General features: G+C 41.1%; 2 protein-coding genes across 2 annotated transcripts in view; one reads left to right on the plus strand and one right to left on the minus strand.

Annotated features, from left to right (window-relative positions):
- The window catches only part of vopp1b (VOPP1 WW domain binding protein b), a 39283-nt gene that overhangs the window by 11141 nt on the left and 7060 nt on the right, over positions 1–21082 (minus strand). The gene's annotated exons all lie outside the window — the stretch shown is intronic.
- Positions 922–20991, plus strand: LOC133423045 (lanC-like protein 2). Its single transcript, XM_061713136.1, has 10 exons — positions 922–1071; positions 1863–2103; positions 4490–4607; positions 5789–6020; positions 6104–6251; positions 7117–7263; positions 11622–11804; positions 13404–13580; positions 15324–15396; positions 20155–20991. Exons 2-10 carry the CDS (start codon positions 1921–1923, stop codon positions 20229–20231), a joined length of 1338 nt encoding a protein of 445 aa, XP_061569120.1. The 5' UTR covers positions 922–1071; positions 1863–1920; the 3' UTR covers positions 20232–20991.

Raw genomic sequence — 21082 nt, forward strand, 5'->3', positions numbered from 1 at the left:
GGAAACGTTCTAATCCTCCGTTAACAGAGATGAGGCCGTACTGTATGTAGTTATTCCTTAAGGGACCAGTGTTTGTATCTCCCATCCATCTGAGCACGTTTAACATCTTTATCATGTGTCACCCATCTTAATAGTTTGATCTGTTTTTACCATTTATGTTTGAACCATATGTTTATGGGCGTTTTTGTCCAGCAGTTTAATTTTCCTTTTTGTTCTATGTATTGAGTTCTGTCTCCATCCTTTTCTTCTTTTTCTTCCTTTTTTCCCATTTTTTCTAATTATTTTCTTTTTTCCTCTTTTTTCTTTCTTCTTTTCTTTTTTTCCTCTTTTTTCCTTTTTACCTTTTTTTCCTTTTTCCTTTTTTTTCTTTTTTCCTTTTCTTCTTTTTGTTCATTTTTTTCCCATTTTTTCAATTTTTTTCTTTTTTCCTCTTTTTTCTCTTTTTTTCTTTCTTTTTTCCTCTTTTTTTCCTTTTCCTTTTTTTTCTTTTTTCCTTTTTTTCTTTTTTCCTCTTTTTTCTTTCTTCTTTTCTTTTTTTCCTTTTTCCCCTCTTTTTCCCTCTTTTTTCTCTTTTTTTCTTTCTTTTTTCCTCTTTTTTTCCTTTTTTTCCCTCTTTTTTTCCTTTTTTTCTTTTTTTTCCTCTTTTTAGATGGAAAAAAATAGATGGAAACAGATGCAGCAAAGTCCCCGGTTGGGGGCGGGGTTACGTGGTGGGCGGAGTTACGTGGTGGGCGGGGCCAAGTAAGGGGCGGAGTCACGTAAGGATCGGAGTCACGTAGGGGCGGAGTTACGCGGTGGGCGGAGTCACGTAAGGGGCGGAGCTACGTAGGGGGCGGCGCCACGTTTGCTGTATAATCCTCTCCAGCATCAGCACCATCTGCTACAGCGTCCACTGATCCACCGGGATGCTGAAGGGGGCCGGGGGAAACCGGATCCTCCCAGACCAGACTAAAGGGGGGCTAAAGGGGGGCCGTCCTCTGATCCAGCACACCTGAGACCAGTTCTGGTTCTGGTTTAGGTCTGGTTCTGGTTCTGGGGGTTTTAGACCAGATCCTGCTCCACCTGCAGCCTGTAAGTGAGGGGGGGGGGGTCATCTTCATCCTCATCCTCCTCTTCCTCTCAACCATCTGCTCGTATATATATATATATATATATATATATATATATATATATATATATATATATAAATGTCATCCAAGCCTTTTATTATTTTAATATTGCTGATCATGGTTTACAGTTTAAGAAAACTTAAATATCCTTTCTCAAAAAATTAGAATATTCTGGGAATCTTAATCTCAATCTTTGTTTTTTAATTACATTACAGAAAATAAAGAACTTTATCACAATATTCTAATTTTCTGAGACAGTCCTGTATATATTATATATGTTGTATATGTATATTATTTATAATTGCTCTGATATATCATGTATTTATATCATGTATTTATAATACCCAGGTATATTTATATTTATAATATTCAGGTATATTTATATTTATAATACTCATGTATATTTATATTTATAATATTCAGGTATATTTATATTTATAATATTCAGGTATATTTATATTTATAATATTGAGGTATATTTATATTTATAATACTCATGTATATTTATATTTATAATGTTCAGGTATAATTATATTTATAATATTAGGTATAATATTTATAATATTCAGGTATATTTATATTTATTATGCTCAGGTATATTTATATTTATAATATTCAGGTATAATATTTATAATGTTCAGATATATTTATATTTATAATATTCAGGTATAATATTTATAATATTCAGGTATATTTATATTTATAATACTCAGATATATTTATATTATATATTAAAAAACCCTCCTCGCGCAGGCGCAGTGCGGAGGTGGAGTCTCCTCCGCGGTGGTGATCCCGCGCAGCCGCAGTAGCGATGGGAGACCACGTGTCCAAGCGGCTGCGAGTGTCTGATTCCGACATGGAGGAGCGGAGTTTCCCGAACCCGTTCCCGGACTGGAAGCAGGACCAGGGCCCCCCGGGGAACCCGGACCAGGACCCGGACCAGGACCCGGACCAGGAACCGGACTACAGCCGGACCTTCGGCCGGGACGGGAAGGTGAGGAGACCCGGGAACCGGGACTAAAGTAACTTTAATATCATCATAACAGCTGACGGGAGGGGGCGTGTCCCGCAGCTGTGATTGACAGGGGGCGTGTCCGCATCTTTGTGTTTGTGTACTGTGTTGTCTGTCTTAATATAAAATTCTTCTTATAATTACGCGCATCTGACACCATGTGTTGTCTGTCTTAATATATAAGTATATAGCAGACGAGGCGTGTAGCTGGTCTCCTCAAGACGTTTATTCCCAGACCGATATAATAACCGACTCCGTGTTGTCATGGCAACAACCACAACTGACACTTCCAGCTGGCGCTCTGCTGAAGCTACTGCGCATGTGCTAAGCACCTAGGGAATGCTGGGTAATGGAGTTCCTACACAGTAATCCATACAACACATGTACGTCGACCCTTTAGCCCCGCCCCTGTTGCTAGGTCCACTCCCATCGTAAAAACAGGGTTTTATTTTTTGTTTTTTTTTTCTTCTTTTTTTTGTTTTCTTTTCTACGGTTTAAGTGCTTGAAAATCTGTATATATATGCTTGAATTTTAGTTTCAGTGCTTGAAATTATAACTACGGGGGCTGGAAATCCTTGAAAGTGCTTGAATTTTAATACCTCACTTGCGGATCCACCTGGAAAAGTCCAAAAAACAGGAATCTAACATTATCTCAGTTATTTAGAAAAATAAGCACCAATATTAAAAGTTTAAGCCAAAACAATAACTGATAGTTTATTTTTTTTGTGAACAATATTTTTTATTGAATTTCAATATAAATGTACAAAAAAGCCCAAAGCAATCAGCAAGTATCACATTAATTGCACAATAAAATGCAAGCAGGTCTTGCTGTTTACACACAGATGAAAACCAAATAAATTAACAAACCGAAAGAAATACATAAATAAAAAATAGAAGAAAAAAAAATATATCTAATATAATCTTCCTCAATAGTGACGGAAATGTCCTCAAAATAATGATGATTATAATGATCCTACGGGGGCTTGAAATCCTTGAAAGTGCTTGAATTTCAATGTTGTGTTTTCAAGGCCTGAAAAGTGCTTGAATTTTAGTTCAAGTGCTTGAAATTATAAGTTTGGGATCAGACTGTATAGTTTAGTTTTTACAAGGAGAAATAAAATCAGTAAGATGAAACATAACTAGATGTTTTACAGCACGATACAATGAACATAATTGTGATAAAAAGCAGAAAAAACAATTATGAGTTTATATATTCCTGTAGATATTTTAGATTAGATTTTGAAAATGACCCTTGAAAGTGCTTGAATTTGACCTTGAAAAATGTGTAGGAACCCTGGTTTTATTAGGGCTCAACAGCGCCCCCTAGAAAACTTTGTGCCTCAAGCCCCACGATACGGTTTGACCTACATGCACCAAAATCGGTACACACCTGTATCATGTCACAACTTAAAGAAAAGTCTCTTGGAGCCATGGCCCAAACCCAACAGGAAGTCGGCCATTTTGGATTAATCGTGTCATTTTGGTGCAATTTATGCCATTCCTTCGGCCGTTAATGCGGCCTGAACCGTAACGTGCACTAGAGATGGGCGGTATGGAGTAAAAAATGTATCACGATAATTTCTGGCATTTATCCCGATAACGATAAAAATTTCGATAAAAGAAATACCAATTCAACTCCATCTTTGTAACTATAAATCTATCTCCACATTCAGTCTTTGGAGCCAAATCACTGCTCTTTCTTTCTTTCTTTCTTTCTTTCTTTCTTTCTTTCTTTCTTTCTTTCTTTCTTTCTTTCTTTCTTTCTTTCTTTCTTTCTTTCTTTCTGGCTCATATCCTTCCTCCTTCCTTCCTTCCTTCCTCCTTCCTTCCTTCCTTCCTTCCTTCCTTCCTTCCTTCCTTCCTTCCTTCCTTCCTTCCTTCCTTCCTTCCTTCCTTCCTTCCTTCCTTCCTTCCTTCCTTCCTTCAAAAACGTCATCAACGGGAATTTATCGTTTTTACCGTGAGATACAAATTCTTATCGTGGGGAATTTTTTGACGGTTTTATCGTGAACGGTAAAATATCAAACATTCCTAACGTGCACCCAGGTGTGTTATACATCAAAATGTGTGTCTCCCCCCCTTCATGTGATTGGTCGATATGTGATAGTTCCTACTTTCTGCCATAATGTTTGAATGGTTTGATAAAGAGTCGTGGGTGGTTTCATCCACTAAATGTCCAGGTCTGAAGAATCTCCATGAAGTCATACAAGCTTCCACTGCAGCCTGAACCTGCACCAGGGTGGAGGCCGTTCATCCGTTCATCCGTTCATCCGTTCATCCGTTCATCCGTTCATCGCTGCTGCAGCTTTAATTTCTCCTTGTAATAACTAAACTGACTGACCCAGTCTTGTTCTGGTTCTGGTTCCAGATCAGTCCCGGGTTCCAGAAAAAGGTCCAGTCCAAGATCCAGGACCTGCTGCAGCAGATGGAGGAGGGGCTTAAGACGGCCGACCCGCACGACAGCTCCGCCTACACGGGCTGGACAGGTTAGCATGTTAGCATGTTAGCATCTCCTCTCCATGTTAGCATCTCCATGTTAGCTCAGCACACTGAAGCTTCTGACAAGGTCTCAAATAACTCCGATTTGTGATCAAACCGTAGCTCTTAGCAGAAAAACAAAAACATCATGAGACACACAGAACCCGGCAGATTCTGACAATCTTAATTTCATTCAGATATTCCTTAAAATGAGTGAGTAAGGTCAGTGCGAAGACAGAGTGAGATTATTTTGAAGAAAACTTTTGATTACATTACAGTCAATGGGGACTGAGACAGGTATTGGTGCCGCTCTAGCCCCCCCCCGTTTAAATGTTGTGCATACCCCGCCTGTCAAAGTCACATTTTATGAATCCCAACACGTATGTCTACATTCTGACCAAAAATTATTGGTCTCCTTTTTACGGTTTGGCCGTGAGCTCGAGTTACAAATAAAAATGTGGGTTATTTTTTACTGTTCCTCCCACTCTACCAACCGACATCCGCACTCTAGATTTGATGAAAAAGTGATTTCCAGTCCTCGCTTGAGTGCTCATATATTGAAAAGTTTACATCTTAGGAAAAAAACGGTTGATGTTTTGGAGAGAAGAGTGACACAGTGTGACATTCCGCTCCACACACATACATGGGAAAATCTCCCCATTAGTTTGGAAATCTGGAAATATTTTTGCACTTCATGCGAAAACTATTTGTGCCATCACTCTGAAAATCCACAGGACTGTAGATAAATTCAGGGCCTACAACTTTCTAAATCGGTTCAGAATTTTTCGAGTAACGGTGTGCGAGTGGTGAGGCCCCAAAGTTCTCCCAATGCGTTCTGGATGGAGCCAAAAAGCGCACGTTTTCGTACGTTGCGCGAAAACGTGCGCACCAATCGCTAATAAAAGTCATACCACTCGATTCCCGATTAGGGCGCACGTTTCTACGTTTTTACTTTTCACGTTTTCTCAAAGCTGCGGGACTAGTTACGCACCGAAGTTTATACGGAAGAATAAATAATAAGCCTGAGCAATAATAAGAGTTCCTCTGGTGAAGCCGTGGCACTAACTAATACTAGCATGTTAGCATGTTAGCATCTCCTCTCCATGTTGGAGGGTTAACCGGGGGGTCTGGTTCTGCCCCGGGTCCAGGTCTAACCAGGTCCAGGTCTAACCCGGTCCCCCTCCCCCAGGTATCGCCCTGCTGTACCTGCAGCTCCACCGGGTCTCGGGAGACCCCCCTCACCTGAACCGGGCCCTGGACCACGTGAAGCGGGCCCTGCGGACCCTGAACCGGACCCCGGACCGGACCCTGAACCGGAGGAAAGTCTCCTTCCTCTGCGGGGACGCCGGGCCGCTGGCGGTGGGGGCCGTAGTCCAGCACCGGCTGGGGAACCAGGACCAGAGCCGGGACCTGCTGGACCGGTGAGGACCGCAATGCATGCTGGGAACTCTACACACCACTAGGGTCCAGGTTCTGAACCAGGTTCTGGTTCTGGTTCTTTCAGGCTCCTGCAGCTCCGGGTCCTGGTCCTGGACCAGGACTCTGACGTCCCTGATGAAATCCTCTACGGGAGATCCGGGTACTTGTTCTCTCTGCTGTTCGTCCTGAAGGAGGTCGGACCCGGATCCGTGGACCAGGACACGGTGGACCAGGTGAGTCCCCGACCCGGTACCACCGACCCGGTACCGGACCTGGACCAGTACCAGCGGGTTTTGTGAATTCAAATTCCGTGAATTCAAATTTCGTGAATTCAAATTTCGTGAATTCAAATTTAAAATTTCGAATTAAATTAAATTAATTATTCATTATTAATCAATTAATTATTCATTATTCATTTCGAATTAAATTAGATTAAATTATTTCGAATTAAAATTTTGAGAATAAAGTCAAGATTTTGTGAATAAAGTCAAAATTTTGAGAAGTTGAAATTTTATGAATGAAGTCGAAATGTCGAGAAAAAAGTCAAAATTTTGTGATAAAAGAATAAAAAGAAATTTCGCCTTTTTTTTTGCCTTCATTTAAAGTTGAAATTTCATGAATACAACTACGTTATCGTTATCGTCATGAAAAAAAGGTGCGTCAAAGAAATAATTTCATTATCGTTGAAATGTCGTCTTAGTCTTTTGGACGAAAATGCTGATTAGTTTTAGTCACATTTTAGTCATTTCTGTATGTGATAGTTTTAGTCGACGAAAACTGGAAAAGGTTTTAGTTTAGTTTTAGTCAGTTTTTACGGAAGAGTATCAAGGCCATGCAGGAGAAAAAATATTTGAGATTTTTTTTCATTGTGCACTTCGAGAAAAAAGTCGAAATGTCCAGAAAAAGGTAGAAATGTCGAGATTAATGTTGAAATACAATTTGGAGAAAAAAGTCGGAAATTTTGTGAATAAAGTGGGGATAAAAGAATAAAAAGAAAACAAAAAAAAAAAAGATTATGAATTTAAAAAATGAATAAATACAATTTAAAAAAATCAAAATAAAATAAAAATAAATAACAAAAAAAACGTATTTTTTCAGGTGGTCTCGGCCATCGTGGCGTCGGGTCAGAACTTGTCGTTGGAGCAGAAGAAGTCGGACCGTTGTCCTCTGACCTACGAGTGGCACAACAAGCAGTACCTGGGAGTCGCTCACGGCCTGGCCGGGATCCTGTACATGCTGCTGCAGGTAGGAACCAGGACCTGGACCAGGACCTGGTCCTGGACCAGGTCCTAGACCTGGACCAGAACCAGGTCCACCTGGACCTCAGCAGAACTCTGCAGACGGTGAATCAGTTCTGACCCGTTTACGTGTCAGATCTTCCTGATGCTGCTGATCCCACCCAGGAGAGTGGACACACCTTGGACCTGGTTCTGGTTCCTCCCAGACCAGGGGCCTCATTTATCAACCGTTTGTAGAAAAGGATCTAAATTCTGTCGTAGGAATGAAATTTAGAATGTGTGTAAGTACAAAAGAATCCGTAATCATCAAACGTGCGGACACCGGTCGTAGCACACTAGTAAGTAATAATAATGACCATATATGGTAGCAACAATCCCTTTAATAATGCGTGAATGGATTCTTTCCCCCTCACCCCTCATTTATCAACCGTACGGGGTGTGCAAACAAGGGTACCTCACGATTCGATTCGATTTCGATTATTGGAGCTTCGATTCTTCGATTATAACGATTGTCGATTCGATTCGATTCTTGGATTATTGTGATTTTTAATGATTTTTTCCATCCAAGATTGATTTTGTCTTAATCTGTGGCTACATTTGTAAATAAATAGCCAATCAATGAACTCAGTTCCTCTAACAACACTCATTAAGTAAATAACAAGGTTTTTTGAACATTTGACATGTATTTTTCAAAGACACAAAATAATGTATTTTATGACTATGTAAACATTTGCTCTTTGACTTCCTTAACTTTGACCAGGGAAAGCTGCACTTGCATGAGAGCGCCCTCTATTGGTGGAAAACACTGAAAACGCTCAAGCCCTGGATTTAATGAGTTCATTAATTCAAGTAAACTAGATATGAACTTAGTGTAAACATATCTGCCATATTTACAGTGAACAATAAGAAATGTGCATTCTTGAAAACTTTTTTTTTTTTTTATTAATCGATTCCAAATTGTCACATGACGCATCAACACATCGATGAATTTCTTTTTTTTTTTTTTGGGCTCTAGTGGCCCTTTATTGAAGATGCAGATATGAAAGGGGTAGAGAGAGAGAACGGGGAAGACACGCAGCAAAGGTGCGCAGGCCAGGATTGGAACCTGCGACCGCTGCAGGAGGAGGACTGTAGCCTCAGTATATGAGCCGCTGCTTAACCCACTGCGCTACAGAGCGGCCCAACATCGATGAATTTCTATGAGGTGCCGTGAGGGACATAATTCTGAATTAGTGTTCATAAACACATATGAAATCCAAAACCTTTTATACACACAGGTGAAATGCTCTTATACATACAACTGGAAATGTTCATAAACACATATGAAATCCAAAACCTTTTACACACTATACTGAAAACCTCTCACACTCACTTGTGAAATCTCTCATACACACAGGTGAAATGCTCTTATACATACAACTGGAAATGTATCCACTCACATATACAACTGAAATGTGCTCACAGATACTACTGAAACGCTCTTACACAAACTAGTGAAATCTGCTCATATATACAGTTGAAACTTTTTCCTCTCACACACAGTGGTGAAAATCTTCTCACAGACACAACTGAAAATTTCAGTAGAAACGGAAGTCATTTCAGTAGAAACGGAAGTCATTTCAGTAGAAACGGAAGTCATTTCAGTAGAAACGGAAGTCATTTCAGTAGAAACGGAAGTGGGTTGTTTAGCGCGATTTTTTTTTTTTCTGGCAGTTATTTTGACTGATTGATATAGCAATATCTTCTCAGCAGCATACAACAACTCTGACTGAAGCAACAGCTTTACTGAATAATATATTATTTTATATAATATAATATATAATATTTTATTATTTTCTACCTTTGTAGAGCTACAATTTTACTGTTTTACTCCCTAGCCCACGTCCTTTTTCCCCAAGTGGTCCTTGTCTCTTGCCAGGCCGTCATTGTAAATAAAAATGTTCTTAATGACCTGCCTGGTTAAATAAAGGCCAATAACGGAATGAATATCAAATAAAGCGATAACATAGTTTTTTTTTTCTCTTTATCATATAATGTTCACAAAGTGTAATGCAATTCATGTCATGGGTAGTGTATTTTGAAGGATCAAATACTCAACATCCCATATCATCCATGTTAAATCTATTTAATGGTAGCATAATTTGATAGTCCAGTAACATCCTATCAAATAATGCTCCCGTCACTTAATGCATTCAGGTAAGATACTAATCACCTCACTGCCACTGCAGGATGAATGTCAGCATACTTACACCCCCCAATTTATTAATTTTGTAATCACTATTTTTGGATTGATAATAAGTATAAAATAATAAGAAATAAAGTAAAGTAAAGGCACACAAACAAACAAATTGTCTCAATTTGTCGTTTCAAAAGAAGAGTGCTAAGTTCAGAAAATTACATTTAATAACATAATAACAATAATAAATAAAAGTTAACAAACACAAACAACAACAAAATGCCAAACAAAGTAGTTCAGCCACTTTTCTGGCAGTTATAATGTGAGACTTTGTCATAGTGGATACATTCAAAATGTGCCCACCTACTGCAGGACTCGCACTCGCACAAACAAATTAAAGATATACATTAATTTAAATTAATAATACAATACAAAGCACTATGGCTGGACAATTAATATAAAAATAATGGAAACCGACATTTAGGAACTTTATTAGACTTAATGTTGCTCATGTGAATCAATCATGGCGCAGAACCACAAAGTAGCATTTCTCGACGGGTAGCATCAAACAGAACACTGTGATGGGAAAAGTGACGTGAGGCTCATCCAGCAGTCTCTGCTGAAGCTAATATTATTGAGTAAAGTTCTTCTTCAGTCAGTTGTTTTTGGCTGCTGAGAAAAGATTGCTCTATCAAGCAATCAAAATAACTGCCGGGGGAAAAAAATAAATAAAATCGCGCTAACCAACCCACTTCCGTTTCAACTGAAATTTTCAGTTGTGTTTGTGAGAAGATTTCACCACTGTGTGTGAGAAGATTTTCAGTTGTGTTTGTGAGAGGATTTTCAGTTGTGTTTGTGAGAGGATTTTCAGTTGTGTTTGTGAGAGGATTTCACTAGTGAGTATGAAAGGATTTCACTAGTGAGTATAAGAGGATTTCACTAGTTTGTGTAAGAGCGTTTCAGTAGTATCTGTGAGCACATTTCAGTTGTATATGTGAGTGGATACATTTCCAGTTGTATGTATAAGAGCATTTCACCTGTGTGTATGAGAGATTTCACAAGTGAGTGTGAGAGGTTTTCAGTATAGTGTGTAAAAGGTTTTGGATTTCATATGTGTTTATGAACACTAATTCAGAATTATGTCCCTCACGGCACCTCATTTTCACCTTTCAAATTTAACCCACCTCTAACGTACAGATGTGTGCGTAAGAACATTCCCACTCCAACAGGTTGTAAATCACGGCATAGATCCATCAGAATGTTTTTGGGGAAGTGGTTCCTGCTGAGAGGCCGCTCTGTCTCTCACAGATCAACAGATCAGCTCTTTGAAAACACGGTCTCTAAATCCTCCAACACAATACAAGATAACAAGACAAGAATGCAAGATAAGCCGGTACTTGTATTTTATTCCATGTTTCGTTCGTTCGTTCGTTTTTATTTATTTCGAACATGTATAAAAAAAAGAAGAAGAAAAGATAAGAAAACAAATACAGGTGGACATTCCGCCACATAAAGAAAAAAAACACATCAAAACACATATTTCAGTTACATGTTGGAAAAGGAGTGGGAGGAAGTATAAATGTATTTAATCCCACCCCCTTTCCACAACTAAACATAAATGATATGTCTGTATTTACTTTTTATACTATACACTAATTTGTATAAATAAATATATATCATTTTTACAAAAATAACCTGTTTAATACCAGATGTAAGCTCTATCATAAATATAATATAACTATGATATAAATATATAATAATGATAATATATATAATAATATTTTCTTTTCAGGTCGTCCTGCCACAGTTGTCTTTTATAGCTTTCACGCCAATTATTCAAAATGTCTGAATTACTAATGGAGAATTTTTATTAATTGGAGGAAACGGGGAACATGTGCGAAGTTTGAGATCGCTGAACACTGTGACTCTTTTAATGGGTTCTATTTGTAGTTTCACTGTTCTACCACTAGGTTTTGTGTGTACGCATGGTCAGAGTTGTGCTTACATTTACACGTGTTTCTGCGCACAGGTACATGTTGATAAATTCCATACTTTGCGTGAGAATGCTCGTACGCTTTATGCACAGATCTGTGCGAACGCTGGGTTGATAAATGAGGCCCCTGGTTCTGGTTCCTGGTTCCTGTTCCTGGTTTTGGTTCTGACCTCTCTCTCTCTCTCTCTGTCCCCAGCCCGGGTCCCGGCTCCCCCAGGACCTCCTCACCGAGCTGGTCCGGCCCAGTCTGGACTACATCCGTCACAAGAGGTTCCGGTCCGGGAACTTCCCGTCGTCGTTGAGCAACGAGAGCGACCGGCTGGTTCACTGGTGCCACGGAGCCGGGGGGGTTCTGCACCTGCTGGTCCTGGGGAGCCAGGTAGGTCCTGGTGGTCCTGATACCCTCCAGAACCCTCCACGGTCCTGGACCTGCTGGTCCTGGGGCACCAGTCCAGAGAAGCAGAAGTATCTGCACCCCCAAATGCTCCGAGCGTCCCGGACGAGCCCCCAATTTCATGTTAGAAACCCCCGGTCAGTCCATGTACAGGAGCAGAAACCACGGGTCACACAGCACCACATTTAAGATAAAAGGAACCCAAACATTAAAAGATGCAAATAACTGAGTCAACACATGGTTTTTAAAGGATGTGCTCGTTTTTACTGTCAATCCTGCAAGATATTTACAATATTTACAAGTTTAGCAAAGTACCAAAACAAAAGTATGCCACTGGCAGGGGACGTGGATGTTGCCAAAATAACAAACTAAGCAGCTAAGGAAAAACACAGTTCTGTCTGACTGACTAATAAGGAAACAAAAGCCTGTCTGCCTAACTACACTAACCAGTGGTAAAATACCGTAGTGGCAACCATCCCTTACCTAATGTGACTAAACATAGATTCTAACTACGTGATGCCGATGTATAGATTTATTGTACCCTTGGGTAAATTAGGTTCACAGTGAGTGCCTCCTCATACAATCTAAAACCATACACTCATCAACACAGGATAAGATAAAGTGACAACAGCTTTGGCTAAAAGAACAAAGAACAAGAAGGACAGCCCCAAGATAAGAATCAAAATAAGTTAAAACATCAGTAGAAAAAAACACTAAAATATTAAAACCAAGCAAAAGGATAAAAAATGTGCCTTTTCATAAAAACAAGATAAAGGAAACAATACAAAACATAAATACAAAGTTATGTTGCAGTTCCCTCACTTATTAATAGCACTGATGGCTGCTGGTACAAAGCTGTTTTTGTAACGTTTCGTTTTGCAAGCAGGAAAAACCTGATGGAGCAGCTGAAACTCACATTTAAGAGGGTGGAGTTGTCTTTTAAAATAGAGCCAGCTCTCCTCTGTAACTGTTTAGAAAACAGGGTTTCTGGCTGAAGCTGAGACTCTCCAATCAGCTCGACCATTTCACGATTTGGTTTAAACAGTTTTTGTTTTTAAGGGACACATTTCCAAACCATGAAGCAAGACAGAAAGATAAAACCGATTCTATAAAAGCACGATAAAACAAGATCCGCCTGGTCCTGGAAATGTTAAAAGTGGACAGTTTTCTCACGTCCCTTTTTGTCCACAGCTTGACAGTTTTCCTCAAAGTTCAGTTTGTTGTCGATGACAGTTCCCAGATATTTGTATGTGCTGACACACTCCACTGCCTGACCTTTTAAAACTGTAACCTCTTGGTTGGGAGCACTGTTTTTGCGGAAGTCAATGAGTGGAACAACAATAACAGCAGGCCGTGCTTCTGGATTCTGGTTCTGCGTTAAATCCACAACGAGCCTACGCCGCAGGTTGCACCGTAGTACCTGAAGTAGGTTTAGTTCCTGGTTTAACTCCCGGTTTAATCCTGGTTTAATCCAGGTTTAATCCTGGTTTAACTCCCTGCAGGTGTTCCAGGAGGACAAGTACCTGAAGGAGGTTTAGTTCCCGGTTTAATCCCGGTTTAACTCCGGTTTAACTCCACCTGCAGGTGTTCCAGGAGGACAAGTACCTGAAGGAGGCGGTGGAAAGCGCCGACGTGGTGTGGCAGCGCGGTTTGCTCCGGAAGGGCTACGGCATCTGCCACGGCGCCGCCGGCAACGGCTACGCCTTCCTGACGCTGTACAAGCTAACGCGGGACCCCAAGCACCTGTACCGCGCCTGCAAGGTAAGAACCGAGGAACCGCTGCTAGTAGTGCTGGGCGGTATGACCAAAAATTTATATCACGGTATTTTTCAAAATTATATCGGTTTCACGGTATATCACGGTATTTTTTTTTTTCATGCACAACTGGGTGTTAACCACATTTTCTAATGATTTGGAAAGGAATTGCTGCAGTAAATTGGCTTAGAATGTTCTATTTTACTGTAATGAGGACGAAATATTGTAGAAAAACATTAATGTCGACACTAGTATAAATACAGGTTTGCATGGCCTCACAAAATGATGCCGTTTACAATGAGGTGGCAGCACTTAGGATTCTAATGTAGGGCTGAACGATTTTTGAAAATAATCTAATTGTGATTTTTTTCCTCAATATTGCGATTTAATATGCGATTATTTTTTTCAAGGTCCTGTTCTCATGTATTTTACAACTACACAAGCAATAAATCAGTCTGTTTCAAGTAGATTTTCACTTGAAATAAGTAGAAAAATCTGCCAGTGGAACAAGATTTTTTTGCTTGTAATAAGAAGATAAATCTTGTCCCACTGGCAGATTTTACTACTTATTTCAAGTGAAAATTTACTTGAAACAGGTGAAAATGCTCAAATAAGTTATTTTTCTGGTGATGACTCTAAATGTTGAAATAGCAGTAAAACCACATTCATTGATGAAATGACATAAGGGATGGAAAGGGGGGATGGCAGTTTTACAGGGGGGATGATTTGGACCGTTTTTATTTAAGGGGGGGATGATTTGGACCGTTTTTATTTCAGGGGGGGATGATTTGGACCGTTTTTATTTCAGGGGGGGATGATTTGGACCGTTTTTATTTCAGGGGGGGTGATTTGGACCGTTTTTATTTCAGGGGGGGATGATTTGGACCGTTTTTATTTCAGGGGGGGATGATTTGGACCGTTTTTATTTCAACTCGAGTACTGCTCACAGGGAAATCAGCTCCGCGTCGATTTAACGCGGAACCATAAATCAGGCTTCACAGCGCGACTCACTGTGCGCCCGGCTCGTACTCCTCGCCGCGCGCAGCTCATATTTTTAATAAATTTATAAAGCCCATATATTTATAAAGCCTCACCCAGCCGAGCCCTAAAGCTGAGGCCATGGTAGATTTAGGTTACACGCGGACACGCGGCACTGTTGACTTTTCCCTGCCGGCTCTGCTCACTGTTCACTGGCTAAACAGTCCCCTCACAAACAGGGTCCAGCGGCGCTGCGTTCCGCCGCGCTGCGCGGCGCTCCCGACGTTGTGTGCGCTACTCACCGGTATTACGGTATATGAAAAATTCATATCATATGAAAAATAAACACCGGTATTCGGTATGAACCGGTATACCGCCCAGCACTAGCTGCTAGCACTGTCACGCTTTGCCTCGGTCCTGGTGATTCCAGGATCGTCTGAGTGGTTTGTTGAGGACCCAAACGCAGGAGAGCAGGAGTTAGAAAAAACTTTATTTGCAAAAGCAAAACCAAAAACGCTGCTGAGCAGGATCAGAAGCCATAACAAAAACATGAATCCAAAAACCAGAAGAGGAGAAACATGGAGGAGGAAACAGAACCTCTCTGGAGTTGATTCAGGCCAAAGTCATTCTCTACGCAGACGATGCCGTGATTTATGTTCCTGGTTCCAAACGGTTGTTTCTGTCTCTTTAGTTTAAACTACTTTAGTTCCAGACGTTTGTTTCTGTCTCTCCAGTTTGCTGAGTCTTTATTTAAACTGTTTCTGTCTCCAGTTTGCTGAGTGGTGTCTGGACTACGGAACCCACGGCTGCCGGATCCCGGACCGACCGTACTCTCTGTTTGAAGGTGAAGGAGAGAAATTATAATAATTATTAATTCTAATAATGATTCTTGCCATTATCATGATATATTGTTTTTTAGTGTATTATTATTAGTGATGCACCGATTGTTCGGTAACCCAAATTGTTCGGCCGAAAACGGCAAAAAAACACTTTCAGTGTTCGGTGGAATAAGTGGGAAAAAAAAACGAACAATTAATAACGGCGTTGTGAAATAAGGAAATAGACTGGCCGCTCCCGTAACGGTTGCACCACAAACATAAATGGTTGGCCAACCAAAAAGTAACCACATAAGAATTTTACCTAACATTCACCAGGAGGTGGAACCAAAACAACATAATGCTGGAAATTAAAACAAGTTTTTTATGTTCAATAAATATTTTCTACCTTGTAATTTTGTAAAAGATTTTTTTTCTTTGAAAAATGTATTTGATTTATGCAATGGTGAAAAAATTGGCAAAATAAATGAAAAACTGCGAAGAACCATGTTCGGTATTGTTCAGTATTCGGCTAAGTGTTTATTATTATTTTCGGTTTCGGTTTCGGCCACAAATTTTCATTTCGTTGCATCACTTATTATTATATTATGTTATGAGATCTCATGGGATGTTATATTATAGTATTATTATATTGTTATATATTATAGTATGGTGATATCATTTTGTTGTTATAATATTATAAATATATATATATATATATTATAAATATATTATTATATGCTATTATAGTATTACATATATTACTTTATATTATATTGTGCTATATTATATCACTCATCACTGATTATAATTATTTATCTATTTGTTTATTTTTTAAATTAATATTCTTAATTGATTTATTTATTAATGCCACGGCTGCGCCAAGAGGCACTGCTCCTCCAAAGCTATGCAATGGAGGAGGATAGTGGATAGTGGATAGAGGATAGTGCCTCTTGGCGCTGCCAGAGGCACTATTGTTATTGTGTGGATTTATTATTACCGTATTTTCGCGACCATTCGGCGCACCGTGTGGAAAGGCGCACCCTCATTTTTGTGTGTCATTTTTAGATTTAAAACATACATATGGCGCACCGACCCAAAAGGCGCAGTCTACAGAGCAGAGCTGCACACAAGCGTGCCGCAAAACACGCCGGCCGGAAAACACACACACCCGCTGCAGAACGCACACACATGCAGAACGCACACACAAGCACACAAGCGCTTATTTAAAAAATAGAGCGGGAGCAAAACCTCTGTTTCTGCATTAAAGAGCTCCGCTAATTCAGCTGCGCCAGTCCGAATTTCCTCGGTGTCAGTCACTTTCTGCACAACAGTAAATAAACTTTTCATACCCCGTTGTGCGGATCCTCCACCGCGCAGAGCCCGTCTCTCCCCAGCGGGGTGGAGCAGCGCGCGTCACCGCGGCGGTCCCGGGTCCCGCGTCCCGGGTCCCGCTCCGCGCTGGTCCCGGGTCCGCTCCCCGTCTGCTCCCCCGCGCTGGACCCGCTCACACACGCGCTGTCGGGGAGCCGGTACCGGGGTTTGTATCCGACAAAAGCTCCAGTCCGAATTTCCAGACCTGTCTCGGCCACCTGATCATCATCATCCCTTCATCCAGCCCCCCCTTTCCATTCGTCCTTATAATGACTCCGGCTGGAAACGTCTTATGCAAAGTTTTTCTTTTAAAAATCACCACAGTTTCTGTCCATCAGCTGCGCCAGTCAAGCGCTACATAAATGAGAATCTGTGTGTGCCGCGCCGCGAATACACACCCGCGCATGTCGGGGTCCGGTACCGGGTTTGTAACCGACAGATTTGGCTGCAAATTTCGGAGGGTGAAGCTGATCAGACCTGAGACAGACCCCAGAAATCTCTGCTCGCAAAGCGGCCGGGAACCAGGTCGATTGGACCGCTTGGGGAACCAGGAAGTCGTGCTGCAGCAGCGCCCATCACCGCGCTGCTCCAGCCGCTGCTTTAAGGGCTGAGTATACTTCTGCGTCACACACACGCAGAGCACACGGCGCACCCGTGGTGCCGTCACGAATCGTTCAGAGTTCTCCGTCTCTCCGTTTGGTCGCGGTGCAGTACCCCCCGCGGCCACTAGTTAGCGATCTTTTTCTGAATGGTTTATCCGACTTTTTCCGGTCACAGTAAATCAAAGAAATAAGGACAACTATTGTGCAAAAAACAAAAACAAAAAAAATCACATATAAACGAAGAAAAAAGCCCTGGAAGTTCACTACTGATTCAAACCGGAAACCGGAAATGCTTCGCTTTCAAACGAACCAATCACAGCCCTCTCGGTCTGCGTGTGGACGGCGTCTCCTCGACGCGTAGTTACAATTTTCGGGAGGTGCACGTCACTGACGGCGCATGTGACGGCGTGTCCTCTGCGTGTCCAAAAACCACACGCCGTAGACACGGCGTCGTTTTGACGCAGAAGTATAATTCAGCCTTTAACCGGGGAAAGTGGACGGTTCCAACATGCAAAACACACGCGCGCTGCAGAACAAGTGTGCTTATTTAAATAGAGCGGGAGCAAAACTTAGTTTGATTGTATTTTATTTCACTTTACACATCAAGCAAATCCTTAAAAGTTTTCATCTTCTGTTTCGCATTAAACAGCTCAGTGGATGGTCTCATTCAGCTTCACCCGCCCCCTTCTCCCTTTACCGTTCTCATGGCCGGCCTTACATTACCGTAATTCAGGTAATAGACACGGCGCACCGTTTCTTAAGGCGCCCGGCACATTTAAAAAAAAAAAAAAAAAAAAAAAAGTTGCGCCTTATGGTCGCGAAAATACGGTATTCAACTTATTCATTTTCCGGACAGATTTCAGTTCGCTACTAGTCCCGCAGCTTTGAGAAAACGCGAAAAGTAAAAACGTAGAAACGTGCGCCTTAAGCGGGAATCGAGTGGTATGACTTTTATTAGCGATTGGTGCGCACCTTTTTGCGCAACGTGCAAAAACGTGCGCTTTTAGCGCCATCCGGGATGCATTGGGAGAACTTTGGGGCCTCACCACTCGCACACCGTTACTCGAAAAATTCTGAACCGATTTAGAAAGTTGTAGGCCCTGAATTTAACTACAGTCCTGTGGATTTTCAGAGCGATCGCACAAATAGTTTTTGCACAAAGTGCAAAAACATTTCCAAATTTCCAAACTAATGGGGAACTATTTTCCCATGTATTTCTATGGCCCCATTCAAAGCGGATGGGAAAATGTCGAGAAAAAAAGACAAAATTCACCTTTTTTCTGAGTCACGTATCTTTCTCATACTTGCACGTAGAAATGTCATTCAAACTTCAAAACGGAGGAAAACTTCTCTTCTATCTCCAAACCTGAAACTGTTTTTCCTTAAATGTACACTTTTCAAGATATGAGCACTCAAGCGAGGACTGGAAATCACTTTTTTGTCAAATCTAGAGTGTAGCTCTAATTTTTTAGAGTGGGAGAGACAGTCAAAAAATGACCTTAATTTTTATTTGTAACTCGAGCTCACGGCCGAACCGTGAAAGCTAGAAAGATAATTTTTGGTCAGAATGTAGACATAGATGTTGGGATTCATAAAATGTGACTTTGACAGGCGGGGTATGCACAAAATTTAAACGGGGATGGCTTAAGCTGCGCCAATTCCTGCCTCAGTCCCCATTGACTGCAATGTAATTAAAAGTTTTCTTCAAAAACATCTCACTTTGTTTTTCGAACTGCCGTTACTAACACATTTTAAGGAATGTCTGAATAAAATTAAGATTGTCAGAATCTGCCGGGTTCTGTGTCTCTCACGATGTCTTTGTTTTTCTGCTAGGAGCTACAGTTTTCTCACAAATCGGAGTTATTTGAGAACTTCTCACAAGGCATAAGCTGGGGTTTTCTCACAACCAACCCGGAACCTTCCTCATTTTGAGGTTCTTTTTTTGCCGGGGCAACCAGAGCTCAGCTGCTGAGTCATTCAGCCAGAACTGGTCACATGACCCAGTCAGTACAGACTTCATATAATATAACCTGGAAAATGGAGAAATCTGAACCCTGACCTTTTGACCTTACATGATCCCCAGTCCTGCTGGGAAACGGTTCATGGGATATATATGTATATTATTATTATTATTATTATTATTATACATATAAATATTTACATTTGTATATTATATATACAAATTAGCCCCGCCCCTTCTTCTGATTGGCCGATACGTTATAGTCCAATATCTCTTGAATGGTTTGACATACAGTCATGGGTGGTGTCATAGGACTCAGTATCGAGTCCTTGACCCTCATTGGTGCAAATTAACCCCGCCCCTTCTTCTGATTGGCCGATATGTGAGTCCTTCACCTTTATTGCTTGCAAAATGCAATAATGTACACAAATGTGCAGCAGTCGCCGTGGCACTCTCCAAATTTCTGCGAGGAAATTGTCTAGTTATTATATGCTATTATAGTATTACATATATTACTTTATATTATATCGTGCTATATTATATCACTCATCACTGATTATCATGATAATTATCTATTTGTTTATTTTTTAATTAATATTCTTAATTGATTTATTTACTTATTTAATTATATTATTCACACACACACACCTCGATGTCGTCTTTTGTTGTTGTTTGTACTGTATGTTAATACAATTTAAAAAAATAAAATAAATAAAAAAATTAAGACCGGTCCCCTCTTCCGTCCCGGTCCCTGGTCTCCGTGGTAACTGGTCTCCGTGGTAACCGGTCCCTGGTCTCCGTGTTAACGGGCCTCCGTGGTAACTGGTGTTCTGGGTGTTCTGTCTCCTCAGGAATGGCTGGAACCATCCACTACCTGTCAGAACTCACCGACCCGGAATCCTCCAGATTCCCAGCGTTTGAACTCTGATGGATCCGGAACAACCGGGAGAACCGGACCTGGTTCTGGTTCTGGTTCTGGACCTGGTTCTGGACCTGGACCTGGACCTGGACCGGACCCGGGTCGGTGCCGGAGGGACAGAGGGGGGGGTTCCTGGAGCAGACGAAGCCCCTTCTAGACAGACAATCCTGGAGACCTGCTGGTTCTGGTTCTGGACCTGGTGGACCCCCTGGACCTGGACTCCCCAGACCAACCAGAGACTTGGGGAGGAGGGAGGGGGAGGAGCTACAGCTGATGTTTATGTCTCTGCATGCTTTTACCTTTACCTGCTTTACCTTTACCTGCCGCTGTTGCTCCTGTTTGAATGTGTCCAGGTGTTTAAGTGTGTGTTTACAGATGTGTCCACCAGGTGTGTCCAGGTGTTTTTGAATGTTTTGTTTCCAGGTGTGTTTAAATGTGTGTATCAGGTGTGTTTAAGGTTGTCCAGGTGTGTTTCCAGATGTTTCCAGGTGTGTTTGAGTGTCCAGGTGTCTAAGTGTTTCCACCAGGTGTGTTTCCAGGTGTGTGTTTGAATGTTTCCAGGTGTTTCCAGGTGTCTCTGTTTGTTTCCAGGTGTGTTTGAATGCGTGTGTCCAGGTGTTTCCACCAGGTGTGTGTCCAGGTGTCTCTAAGTGTTTCCAGGTGTGTTTGAGTGTGTTTGTTTCCAGGTGTGTGTCCAGATGTTTCCAGGTGTTTGCGTCTCCTCCCTGTCAGTGCATGATAATAATAAACCTGATAATAAACCTGATCTGCCACAAACAACAAACTCAGTCAACGTCTTTATTCCAGTTTTGTTCTTTTTATTTTATTTTATTTAATTTTTTTGTCCTCGGTGTCGCAGG

This window comes from Cololabis saira, chromosome 22 (genome assembly GCF_033807715.1).
Source record: "Cololabis saira isolate AMF1-May2022 chromosome 22, fColSai1.1, whole genome shotgun sequence".
NCBI classification, from domain to species: Eukaryota; Metazoa; Chordata; class Actinopteri; order Beloniformes; family Belonidae; genus Cololabis; species Cololabis saira.

Excerpts from the sequence above, each read along its gene's own strand:
- LOC133423045 (XM_061713136.1), top strand. The coding sequence starts at position 1,921 with ATGGGAGACCACGTGTCCAAGCGGCTGCGAGTGTCTGATTCCGACATG. Across the intron at positions 2,104-4,489 it reads CCTTCGGCCGGGACGGGAAG|ATCAGTCCCGGGTTCCAGAA; the intron begins GTGAGGAGACCC and ends TTCTGGTTCCAG. Across the intron at positions 6,252-7,116 it reads ACCAGGACACGGTGGACCAG|GTGGTCTCGGCCATCGTGGC; the intron begins GTGAGTCCCCGA and ends GTATTTTTTCAG.